The 12,486-nt window shown below is 40.2% G+C and overlaps 1 protein-coding gene across 1 annotated transcript in view; it reads left to right on the top strand.

Annotated features, from left to right (window-relative positions):
• The first annotated feature begins 751 nt into the window (after positions 1-751).
• The window catches only part of TANC2 (tetratricopeptide repeat, ankyrin repeat and coiled-coil containing 2), a 162,303-nt gene continuing 150,568 nt past the window's right edge, over positions 752-12,486 (top strand). The window contains exon 1 of the mRNA XM_030466043.1: positions 752-820. Within this exon, the coding sequence (XP_030321903.1) occupies positions 754-820 (67 nt within the window). The 5' untranslated portion in view covers positions 752-753. The remainder of the gene's footprint in view (positions 821-12,486) is intronic.

Raw genomic sequence — 12,486 nt, 5'->3', positions numbered from 1 at the left:
ATGGTTTAGCTGCTTTAATAAAAGGATGTTCCACCAGAACAAGCTGTCAGAGTGTCTGGTGAACCCAGAAACCTTCTTTTATCTTCAACAGCTCAGAGACAATTTTTTTTTCCCTTCCCAAGACATACAGAGCAAGAAAAATGTATGGATAATGTTTCTGTTTGATTTTTTTGGATCAGTTCACTCTGGGTTCCAGTGGCTTTCGTCCTCCTGACAATTTATTCAGCTCACAGAAGAATTTGACAGTCAGCTAGCCCAGGAGCTAAAGACAACAGCTTTTGTAGTCTGAGGGTTGTTGTCAGCAAGACTTGACTTTTTCTGAGCAACATGAAGGGTGGCAACTCTGTCTGCTGGGTTTGGCTTTATTAGTAAGGGGAAATAGAGGCAGAGCTTGCTAAAATGCTGTGTATTTCCCAGTAGAGTCTGAAAAGAATTTAATTTGATCCAATTCAAATAGGTGGGATCATCTTGTCCTGGGTAAGAACCTGGCTGAATGAAAGCAAACAGGCTTTATGTGGATGTTGGTTTCTGTTGTTAGGAAATGTATTGGCAAAAGAATTTTTCACCATTTGAAGTTTTTAATCTTGTTTTTAGCACTTGTTTACAGCTTCTCTGGAATGTTTTCCTGTTGACCAAATTGCAGCATTCAATTTTATTTTATTTTATTTTATTTTACTTTATTTATTTTTAACATCTCTTGTCCTTTTGCTTCACACAGTGTTTTTGGGATACAGAAAGTGGAACAGGATCATCATGTTTCGAAACAGTCTCAAGATGCTTCTTACAGGAGGGAAATCAAACCGTAAAAACAGGTCCAGTGGTAAGTAAATGTCCAGTCCTCATGCATGGGTTTTATTGACACTTCTGGAAAGTATTCCTTTTATGTGTCTTTTGGTCAGACTGGCTGGTTTTTTCTTTTTAATGAATACCTGTACTCAGGTCATGATCTTACAGACTCAAACTCAAGGAAGTTTTAATATTGTGCTGTGATTTAATACCTAAAAAAAAGAGGTAGAATTAATAGTTGCTCAGGATGCTGTTGTAAACTAACACCAAGGTTCATGTTTTAGTAATGGATATGAAGAAAATAATTTTTCCCTTCAAAAATGACTGATAATCTGTGGCAATGAAATGTTCTTCATTTCAGACAAGACTTGTGATAGCAGTAGCAATTTTTTTGTCTTTAAAATGGGGGAGAGAGGAATGGGAAGAGATGGAATTAAAGAGAAATTCCCCAAATTTAGTCACCATTTCTATTAGTCTCCTTTTTCTACCAAGCTGGGAGAGGAGCCTACAGTTAGCACTGGTTCATAGGGCTTGGCCTGTTGGATCCATGAAAGAGATTAGGAGGACTTTTAATTTTGAAGCAAAACCATTACAAAAATATTGATATGCTTTAAAAAGATTTTAATTTAGCTTCTGTATTTATTTCAAGAAATAGGGTACTGGCACCGTAAGGGCTTTTAATTAGATTTTTTTCTTTCTTTCTTTTTAAAGCCATCTGGCAGCACATTTTAAATATTTTGGGATACTGTGTTTATTTGTGCTTGTGTATCTGTAAATAGTGTGTGTGTGTGTTCCCTGAGAAACCACAACTGGAGATGCAAAGATACAAGGGTGAGAAATGCAATGGGATACAAACCAGGCTGTTTTCCCTTGGTTGAAAGAAGTTCATACCTATTTTTCACAGCTTCAGAATCCCCCCCTCCCCTTTTTAATATTTCAGTAGCCCAAGAATTACTTGGGGAAGGAGAATGGTATTTTCAGCAGTACTTCTCTGCTGTGCCCTGAAATTGCCTTGTAGCAGTGTTGAGTTCATTGTGGCCCTTTTAGAGGTCAGAAATCTGTTAGTCTGCTTTCTGGGGAAAATCCCAGTTTGTGTTGGCTGATCCTGAAGGTTTTTGTTGTGAACAGTCTAAGCAGTGCATCCTGGTGTTTAATTTCTTGGATTAATTATTGTACTTAGTGTCTATCTCATCTAGTGGGGAAAAAAATGTCTAGTTTCAGACAGCCCAAGGTTGTGGTTGCCATTGATGGCTTCACAAAGGAGATTTTCTTTCATGAAAAAATGAAAGATTTGCTTTCCATATTCTTAGTCTTTTGGTGGTGGTAATCTTGGGGAGGTTCCTGCATAAAAAGACATTTTGGGAAGACACCCTGGCAGATGGCTCTGTCCTCTTGTGATTTTGATCTCTCTGAAGTGTCCAGTTTGCAGTTTAGTGGTCAGGAATGTACAGGATGGTACAGGAATGTCCTCTGATGACAGAACCTTTGGAAAACTTTGGTTTGTTGTGGATTCACCTCCCAGGAGATGGTGGTGAATGACTTGGGGAGGTGACAGCCCACTCAGTGTCCCTGTTGCCTGTGGGTTTGGGTGAACTTCCAATGTATGTATTCAGTCATTCTGAATTCCTCAGCTGGAATAAACCTTTGAAGAGCAGGGTTAAAAGTATTGCATTTTAATTTTTTTTTTTCTTTGGGAATCCAAGTGAGCACAGTGAGCACCCTGGACTTTGAAGTCCCTTTTCTTTGCTGTTGCTTTCATTGCAGTTACAGAGTTAGCAAATGGGGTCAGTGAAGTCATGCTAACAATCTCTAGATGTTGTGATGTGGTTTTGATAATTCTTCATGATTAAAAGATAGTGGTAGCAGGAAAATGCTTTCTTATTATTCCTCCTTCAGAAACTGCTGAGCAACTTCTCTGAAGAAGTGTGGTTAAAATTTATTTTGACTCAGCTGGGGTGGTTTTTTTTTTTTCCTTTGGTATTCTTTATGGTGCTGTGGTTCAGGAACACCCAAAATAAGAAGAATCCTAATTACATGCATATGAATGTACAGTTACATGCAGCAATGCCAATTAAAAGAAATGAATTTCTACTGCAGCATCAGATTGTGTAATCTCCTGTGGTTAATTTTGTCTTTGTGTGTCTATGAAAACTCCACTGGAAGGGTTTTAGGGTTTCCTGGCAGGGTACAGGAGGCAGTACAACTGTGTGCATTTGTATGTGTGCACATATTTAATCTCTTGTCTTAACAAAAATTCTCTTGTGACTCAGGGGCACTCAAGATATTTTACAGCAATGCCTTGAGGACACATTAGGACTGCAATAGGATTTTGATTAGAGTGTATTTTCCTCTGTCATAACTGGATATTCCTCTGAAGTATGAGACAACAGTGTTTTTAAAGCTGAAATGTGATCTGAGTGTAGTTAAGCAGTACCTTTAGTTTTCTGTTCCCAATTAATTTTCAGAGATTTGCAGACGTGGAAGTTTTCTGACTCATTTCTTTCTATCTGGGGCTAAACTTACCCAGAATGGTTGTTTTAAAGCATAAAAGAGCTGTCCCTAGCTCCACCCTTTTATTCCTTCTGGCTGAAGATCCAGCAGGATGATTGTGGCCAGAAGCCCTATGGCCAGGGCTGTCAAAGCTGGAGGTATTCACTCCTGCCTCCTGCTGCTTGTCAGAAATGATTTTGAGGCTTCTTTCCCCCTGATTTAGCCCTTGCAGGGCAATTCCATTTTCTGAATCCAGAGACTATAAAATACTCCATTTTTTAAAACCTGTTTTATCAAGGACTTATTTCATATTTATCTGCAGTTTAATTTCTAACACTCAACACTCATTGGTCTGGTTGTATATTTAATTAGTTTACATCAGATCAATCTGCTAATACATTAATCCCAATATTGTGTCAGTGCAATCAGCCCATGTAATGGATCCAGTCTTTCTACCTATTATAATTATTAGTTGTTCTTTTTCAAGCAGTTGGACTCTTTCCTACTTACATTATCACATTAAATTAACACCATTAAGAGTTCAGATTCCTTTTAGAACCAAGTAAAATTCTGCTGCACAACTGCAGGTTTGATTTGGTTTTATATTTCTCTTCACTTTGTGAGGTGTAAGTCCAGAAGTTTCTGCCTTTTATTTTTTTGGCAGAGGCTGGAGTAGAGTTTTTTACATGTTAAATTTATCTGAGGCATGTAATCCTTTAGAAACCAGCCCAAAGGGTGTGCTTGGTTTCTTCTGAATTGGTTGGGAATTGTCTTACTTGTGTCTTACTTGTTCTTAACTGATGTAACACACACAATTTTTATCTCAAGTTTACCCTCCAGGAGCCTGCCTGTCATTCATTATATTTTTGGTGTGGGGTTTTTCAAACCTGTTCTGCTTTCCTAGTTCCTGGGGAAGCCAATTACTTCTAACTTCCAGTGTACTTATCGGGCCTTTTGGAACCTGTCACTTTGTATTTTAATTCCAGGACTAAAATGAATCTCTTGTCAAATGTTTTTTCTCCTTTGATTCTTGACTTTCTCAGATGAAAGCCATTGTGATGATGGTCTCATCACTGCTTTGACACAACTCCAGGCAGTTTCTAGCTGTCTGATCTCTTTTGGAAATCTAAGTGTAATTTTTATACCAAAAGACTTTCAGAGGGTCCCAAATCCTTGTTGAATTTCATTTCTGAAAGAAATTCCTGAGTTCTCAGATCCAGCTGGTGGGTCCTATAGATGCTGGCAGAACTTTAAGAAGGTGTTAGAAGTGAGGTGTGAAAAGACTGATCATACCTAGAGTGTCTTGTAGTAATGAACACTGAATTTATCTGCTTGTTCAGGGGTTTCCTTCCAAAGAATAAATCAGACTATTTGCTTCCCAAAAGTTTGCTAAGTTTTCATAAATCTGTTTTAAGCAAGTCTGGAGTATTTGGATAAAACCATAGCCCCTCTGACCACAGTGAGGTCTTGTCCTTGAGTTTATCAAGAATGAAGTGACCCTTCCTGAAAGTTTGTGTTTTATTTATGTAATATTATAATGTATTTCTCCTTAGGAAGGAAATATATCAGGATATATAAATATATACATCTTGTTCAAATATCAAACTCTCTTCCCAGACAACTGGAAGGTGCTCGGGCAGTTAAGTTTCTGCTTTTCTTCTGCACAACTGTCTTAGAATTTTGGCAGCTAGTGCCTATATTATTACAACTTGTATTTCTTTGCTTCTGATCCACAAAATGTTAACCTAACTTACTTTGCAGCTCATAAATAATTCTTACTTGACAAGTCTGTTCCATCCTTCATGGGGTTTCTAATTTTTTTATCCAGTGACTGAACCATTCTACTCAAGTTTATCAGTGTGTGTTGTTTTATGCTTCTGTGTCTAAACATTTGGGGGGAGTTGGGGGATAATCCAGCTCCCTCAACCTAAGCCTTGCCAATATTTTCACAAGTTTGAACATCACCAGCTGTAACAACAAGTGTGGTGACTAAGGCTGCTTCCATCCTGTTAGGAGGATATCCTCACCCCACCTCTTCTGTTTCCAGGGTCCTAAAAGTGACTTTGTTACCTGAAGCACCATTCAATGAGTTTGTGATTCTTGTAATTTAATTTATTGTTTCATTCTTTATCATCTTTGCTTTTGTCAAATACAACCATACATGCTAAACCTGGAGAGGGAAGTCTTAATGTTTTCTGATGGTCATCTAATGGTGCTTGGTGACATTCTTAAATGTTTTATACACAAAAAAGCTTTTCAGAATAATATTTTAACCCTTCCTCTTTGCCTGAACCCTCCCCTTCTAACTTCCCATGTTGTGGTACACCTACAAAACTTCTTCTTTTCCATTGGTTTCCAACATGACCAGATGCCTTTCCTCCATTTTTCTCCTCAGTCATCCACAATTTATTTTGCAGCCCTATTCCTACTTGCTGGTTTTGATCCCAGATTTATCTCTAGGTCAGTGAGCCCATTCTCAAGTTCTTCTATACCAGCTTTAATCCTTCTCAAACCTTTCCCTTCATTAGTGATTCTACAGGTCTGATTGCTGAGATTAATTCACTTAAGTCCCTTCTAGTAGCACATTTGTCTCTGCTCTGCTCTGAATGCTTCTTCCCTCCCATCTCTTCTTCTGCTGTCCTCCTCTCTTGTTCTGAGCTCTTTAACTTCCAGAGAATTTCTTCTAGGGAGAAGAAAAAGGCTTTTGAAAGCAGAGCTCTCCATGGGCACCAAACCAGGGAGTGGATTTTTGAAATTAAAGGGGTCAGGAGTGGTGATGTTTGCAGGTTGTGCCATTTTCCCTTCAGAGCCCTGTCCTTAGTGTCAGCTCCACACCATGGTCACCTTTTCTCACTCCCAACTTCTCTGGAATGCCTTTGTCACCTGGATGTGTGCATCCCATGATGTGTTCTCCCACTGAGCTGGCAGAAAGTAGTATTTAATGAGAGCTCAGGGGATTTTTTTGTCTTCTCTGCAAGTTTTGGTATTGTGCAGGAATGAGCAAGGCAGGAAAGCAGGAGGTGCTGGTGGAGGATGTCTGGGGCTGGGAGCAGAGCTGGAAGCTGATGTGGCTTCTAACTGGAGAAGGAAGGGAGGAGGCTTGGAAGGAAAGAGTGAAACATGATATTGAGAGGAGCTTTCTTTCTCATATTACATGGTGTTTGCATTTGCCAACAGTTGGAGTGGAGCTGCATAGAAAATGTAAGTTGTTTTTAAAAATAATCTTTAAGTTTCCTTGTAAATATTTTTTTTATGTGTGTATCAAGGTATTTTATAAACAGAACTGTTCACTTGGGCAGCCTGGGTGCTTTAAACCCTGTTAAACAACTGTTGAATGCTGCTTAAAGAACACAACTACACTGATAACTGCTAATAAACTTTTAAAGGGCTTTGAAACAGCCTCTTCCCACACGGAATAGCAGTGTAGGTACTGGAGTAGGAAAGCTGTAATAAGGGTGTTATGAAGTGGAGCTCCCCCATCATTCTCCAGATGCTTTCCACCAGAGCTCGTGTCTGGCATCTCTGTATCTTCACAGGAGAATGTAGGAAGCTGGAAGGTACATGCCAAGAAGCTTGAGGAGATCCTGGGGATTGGGAAGAGGCAAGTGTCATCCCCATTTAAGGGAATCCAGGGGAGTTGGGAAAATGCAGGCTTGGCAGCTCAGGCTCAGGAAAAATTCTGGAGACCTCTTTGATGCCATTTCCAGAGACAAGGAGCTCATTTGGAAAGCTCAGCACAGATTTATCAGATCCAAATTGTTGCTTGAGCAGCCTGATTGCCTTCAGAGAAGGAGAAGCATATGGGTAGGAGAAGACAGAGAAAGAGTAAGCAATTGCTGAACATCTGAAGGAGCAAAGAGTGGTCAGAGCCCTCAGATCTTCTCTCTGTAACAGCTTAAGCAGAGCTCCAAAAGTTGGTACAAGTCTTGCCTCAGATTTCCATTTTTAAAGCAAGGAGGACACCTCATCCTTAGGGATGAACAATCCATCTTTGTAAAACACTTTCAGAGTCATCACCAGAATATTCAAGAGCTCACAGCAGATTCTGATTTGGTCCAAGTTATCTTACTGCAAACCTTGGGAGTCCTCACATGGGACTTCAGAATGCAGCAGTGGTGCTCAGTAAATCCAAAGCAGCAGTTCTGTTATTCTAGCTTTATTTTTCTTTTTTTTTATTTTTTTTTTTTGGCTAGGGAAGGAAATACAGCAGTGTGCTGTTACACTCAGATTGTAGTGACACGGATGTGTAGGGAGGACAGAACAAAGCACCTCTGTGCTAGGGATTTCCTGGTGTTATTCCCATAGACTCGTGGGGATGTAGAAGCCTCCTATAGCTGCCTCAGTCGTGCTGAACCAGCAGAGGGAGTAGAAGTTTTCTGACAAATCACACATCAAAAGCTGTGCTGACCTGCTCTGTGGCAACATGTAGATGAAATAGTTACATTTTTCCCTGTCAAATGACCTCGTTTGTTCTTATTTCTCAAAAAAAGGGTACACAATGAAAAAAGGGGATGTGTGTGATTGGAAAGGAATCGGTTTGTGGGGTTTCAGTTACACTGTAAAAAAATGGAATGTCCTTTTCAGGATGTCTGAGGAAGCAGTAATAATTCCCATAGCTTAGTTTTACCATATTTTAGTTTGTAATGTTTGTGTTCCTGTCATCTGATAAATGAAAGGTCATGTTGGAAGATGCTGCCAGATGTTTCCTGAGTGCAGGGAGTTATCACCTGGGGCCAGGCCAGTGCTGCTTGTGCTGCCCAGCCCCATCACTTGAACTGCTGCTGGTTTTTGTGTATGTTCCCAGTTTCTGCATCCCTGGTGTTCTTTGGGGCTTTGGGGCATGACTGGAGAGCAAGCTTTGCCTCTTCTGATCTGCCCAGGTTACTTTATCTTCAGTGCTGAACCTTCAGTGTCTGTGAACCAGATCCATTTTCATCACGCTCTCCTCAGTAAGTTCCTTATTAATCTAACCATGAATTTACAGAAATCTCCACCAAAGATGTGGGATTTTTTCCATACCACAATTTTGTTTCAGAACCTAAAGGTGCATATTACTTTTATTCAGTGTGATTTATTCCATTTATTACATTGACAGATGTTGAAACCATATGACTTCATCCTAGTTTTTATTTTTGGGGGGATTTTTGTGCACTGAGTATTGGCCATCTTAGGTAAAATTCACTGATCTGTACTCAGTTGTTCTCATTTTAATGTGTACACATACAGTCAGTTTGGTAAAGGTTAAAATCAGCTCCCTTCTGCCTCCTCTTCCCAGTCCTTAGGGTTCTTCTGTGGCTTTGCAAGGGTGGTTTTTTTTTTAATGTGACTTTTGCAGCACTGTGTATGGGAAGTTCCTGGTTTTCTGAGGACATAATGTTTAACTTCACTCCCATTAGCATCTCTCTGATGCATGAAGTACCTGCACCAAGTGTTGGTGAATCACTGCCTGCAGTGTCATTACATTCTCATTAGTGGAGTTGCACTTGTTCTTCATTTTTATTTTTCCTAAAGGAAGAGTAAGTGTCTAGTACTTACCAATATTCTTAATGGAACAATTATCTTCTCTGTGTAAGAAGACTGATTTTTTTTTCTTTTTAAACTGTCAGAAGTTTCTCCTCTTCAGGATGTTTCTATTGCATGCACAGAAACATTTACTCTCTCAACATCCATATGGGGCCTTTTTTTTTTTTTTTTTCCCAATATCAAAAATATTTTTAGATAACTCATGGATAATTTTTGCTAAAGCTTCCATTTTTAAATGACCTATTTGAGGGAACTGTGGAAATTTTTGCTGCAAGATCTTTCTAATGTAAAAGGATTTCTTTTTCCTTTTAGACTGTAATTTTCTTTTTCAGGCTGTGGTCCTGGAGAAACTAAGATGTGCTCTCTTTGTGTGCACAAAAACCCCAAAATCTAAGCAAGTTAGGGACAGGATTTTACAAGAAGCTTTGGCAAGCTGTGCAGATCTCAGCAGAAGGTTAAAGCAGGTTTGAAGATCAGGATCTTCTGTTAGCTGAATGATGGCAAAGGGGTGCATAAAGCCAGTTGTTATATTTAGGATGTTTATCAACCATCTCCTCTGAGACCCCTGTTACTAATTGCTGATTGGCAAAAAATAATCAGAAAAAAATAACTTGAACTGGACCTTTGGTCCATTCTCAGAGGAAGAACTGAAGATCTCTGATTATCTCTTGGTTCCAATTTACTGATTTAGAAAGAGGAGTTTAATGTATAGTGGAATTTTCTTGTTACAATTTCAAGTATTAATATATTGTAACAAAGCAAGAACTTTCTACTCACTGCCTGTGCCCAAGACCCATCCTTGCTATTAAATGGAGATGTTTGTCTCTGCTGGATGCTCTCTGTACAGCCAGCAAAGTTTGCCTCTTGCAGGTGCCAAAGAGATCATCTCATTAAACTAGATACCAAAAAGAAAACTTTTTCACCTATTTTCTGAAGCAGCACAGGAGGGAACTTCTCAGGTACTTGTGAAAATCCTGGTGTGTGATTACCTAGCTTGTAAGTGACTCAATTCATTAGAAATCTTGTTTTCTACCTACTGTCTTTTAAATTGAATCAGATAACAAGAAGGAAGAGTTTATTCTGGAAAATTAAAGAAGTGTCTTAATTTTATCTGATTTATGCAAATTTCCTGCATCCTGCAATGTACCTGTTACAGGGCTGTTTCTTGGGGGTTCTTTTATTTATTTTTGGGGAGGGTGTGTGTGTTTGTGTGCAGGTTCTTCAGCCTCATGGTGCTCCAAGAGCTTAATGGCAGCTTTGGGTTTCTTTTCAAGACAAAGCCTGTTAGTATTTTGTAATTAGGTTTGGCAACAGTGATGATTTATCACAGGGTGCTGCTTCCAAATGGGCCTTCTTTAGGACACTGTGAAGAAACCCAGGCTCTGGCAGAGAGAATGGGCAGTGGGCTTGGAGCCTGATGAATCTCCAGTGAAAGGAAGAGGTCTTTGGGGCTTCCAAGGGGAAAAGCCAGGGAGAAAGGAGATGGGTGGAAAGTGCCTTGGCCATGTGCCTGGTGTCCTTGGGGCTTGTGCTGCTGCTGGCACATGGCCTCTGCCATGTGCTGTGGATAAAAGTGGTGACAAGAGAGAGGATGGCTTGGCCAGAATAGCAAGAAGAGAACATTGTGAAAGAGCTCTTGCCTCTTACTTCCTTGATTGTAAAATCCCCTTTTAGTGAGTCCAGATAAGCTTCCTTGATAAACACTGGGCACTGCCAGGGGTGTCCCCAGATCTTGGCTGGGGATTTGATTGAGGATTAAAGAATTGCTGCACTTTGTGCTGATGCTTTCCTTTCCCTGAATTTACAGGTAAGCTGAAATCTGTAGGTTGGATCCCAGAGCTGAGTTGCTTTGTAAGAGGGGAATGGTTCCCTCTGGTTTCTGAACTGGAGGCATCAGAAAAAATCTGAATTTTTGCAAGCAGTTGGTTTGCCAGCAGTTCTGTGTAAGGATTGTAATTAGGATAACTGGACCTACACCAACTTGTTCTTCTAGTGATGTGTACATGAATTTCTTATGTATGAACAAAAAACCCCAAAAGGTCATAAATATCAAGTAACCCTTACATTCTTGTTATGTTACTTTTTACCTTACTACCACCTTTTTCTCCTCATTTTGTGGATTTCTTGTTTGTGCAGTATTTAGCATCTTTCTGAAGTTACAACCATATTAAAATAGTGCTGCAAAGTTCTCCAAAGTCTCAGCATTTTTAATGAATTGTCAGCATTCTGAGTGGAAGTTGAAACTAAGTTTTAATGCATTTTCCAGTAGTAGAAGTCAGTAATATTTCATGATGTTCCAGATTTGTTTCTGCTCATCGTGTGTTCTAAAGTGCTCACTCATGTGAGCAGTTTTTTTAGGGCTGGGAGTGTTTTTCTAATCAGTGTTTTGTGCTCTGGCACTTCAGCTGTGGTTGGGCAGTAATGTAAAATAATGGCAACAAAGAGAGAAACCCATAAAAATGATCCATTTTCATGACAGGGCTTCTATCAATTCACCAAACATCCCCTCTGGAAATTAATTCAAAACCTCATCTCCTAATTTAACCTGCACATTGCAGAAAATGTTGTGATTTTCAGATACTGGTATGAGCTGTAGGACAGGAAGGAAGCCAAGAAACCTTTCCAAGAGTGGTTTGCTGCCAGCTTAGTTGTACTCAAAGCCCCTTTTTATTTCGTGTCATGTAATACTGGTATTAAAATTGCAGCAGTTGCTTACGTGCCTCAGTGATACTGAGGATGTTCATAAAATGTGGAAGGTGAATTGATGGTCATTTAATGCTGTTTAAATAAAGGGCAGGCTAATTAAGGTGGCACTGCTGCTTTCTTCATGCCATGCCCCAGATCACTGCTGGGCAGATCTGGAGCCCATAGTTTGAAGAAGATCTGCAGAACAAGCCTGGTGGAAAGGTAAGGTACATAAATAGTAAAAAAAGGAGATTTCAGAAGTTCCTGAGCTGTGAGTGTCTGAAATGTTCAATAATTGAGTATAGGAAGGGCCAGTATAGGAGGGGCTTTATCTTTAATAAAGATAAGTTGATCTTTATTAAAGATAAATTTATTTTACCTGTGCAGATCCTTACTCAGCCATTTTCTCTGGTTGAATTTTGAAAAAAAAAAATGTTTCTGGCTAAAAATGGCACGTACAGACTTAAATTCCAAGCTTTTAAGGTTAGGATGAAGTTTGCTTTCTGAATTGGAGGTGTAGAGTTGAGTGTCAGTTGAGTGTCTTTTAGCAGGAGGCAGTTGGGTAAGAACAGCAATATCCTTGTTTGCTGAGACCTGTAGGATTGTCCCTGTGCTCATCCCTGGGGAGGCCACAGCTTGAGTCCTGTGTCCAGTTCTGGGCCCCTCAGCCCCTCAGGAAGGAGCTTGAGGTGCTGGAGCAGGTCCAAAGGAGGCAACTGGGTTGGGGAAGGGACTGGAGCACAGATCCTGTGAGGAGAGGCTGAGGGAGCTGGGGGTGTTGAGGCTGGAGAAGAGGAGGCTCAGGGGAGACCTCATCACTCTCTGCAACTCCCTGAAAGGAGGTTGGAGCCAGGGGGGGGGTTGGGCTCTTTTCCCAGGCAACTCTCAGCAAGACAAGAGGGCAGGGTCTCAAGTTGTGCCAGGGGAGGTTTAGGTTGGAGATGAGAAAGAATTTCTTTCTGGAGAGGGTGATCAGGCATTGGAATGGGCTGCCCAGGGAAG

This window comes from Calypte anna, chromosome 27 (genome assembly GCF_003957555.1).
Source record: "Calypte anna isolate BGI_N300 chromosome 27, bCalAnn1_v1.p, whole genome shotgun sequence".
Lineage (NCBI taxonomy): Eukaryota > Metazoa > Chordata > Aves > Apodiformes > Trochilidae > Calypte > Calypte anna.
Note: the sequence above shows the minus strand (reverse complement) of the source record. Positions and strands in the feature narration are given on the sequence as shown.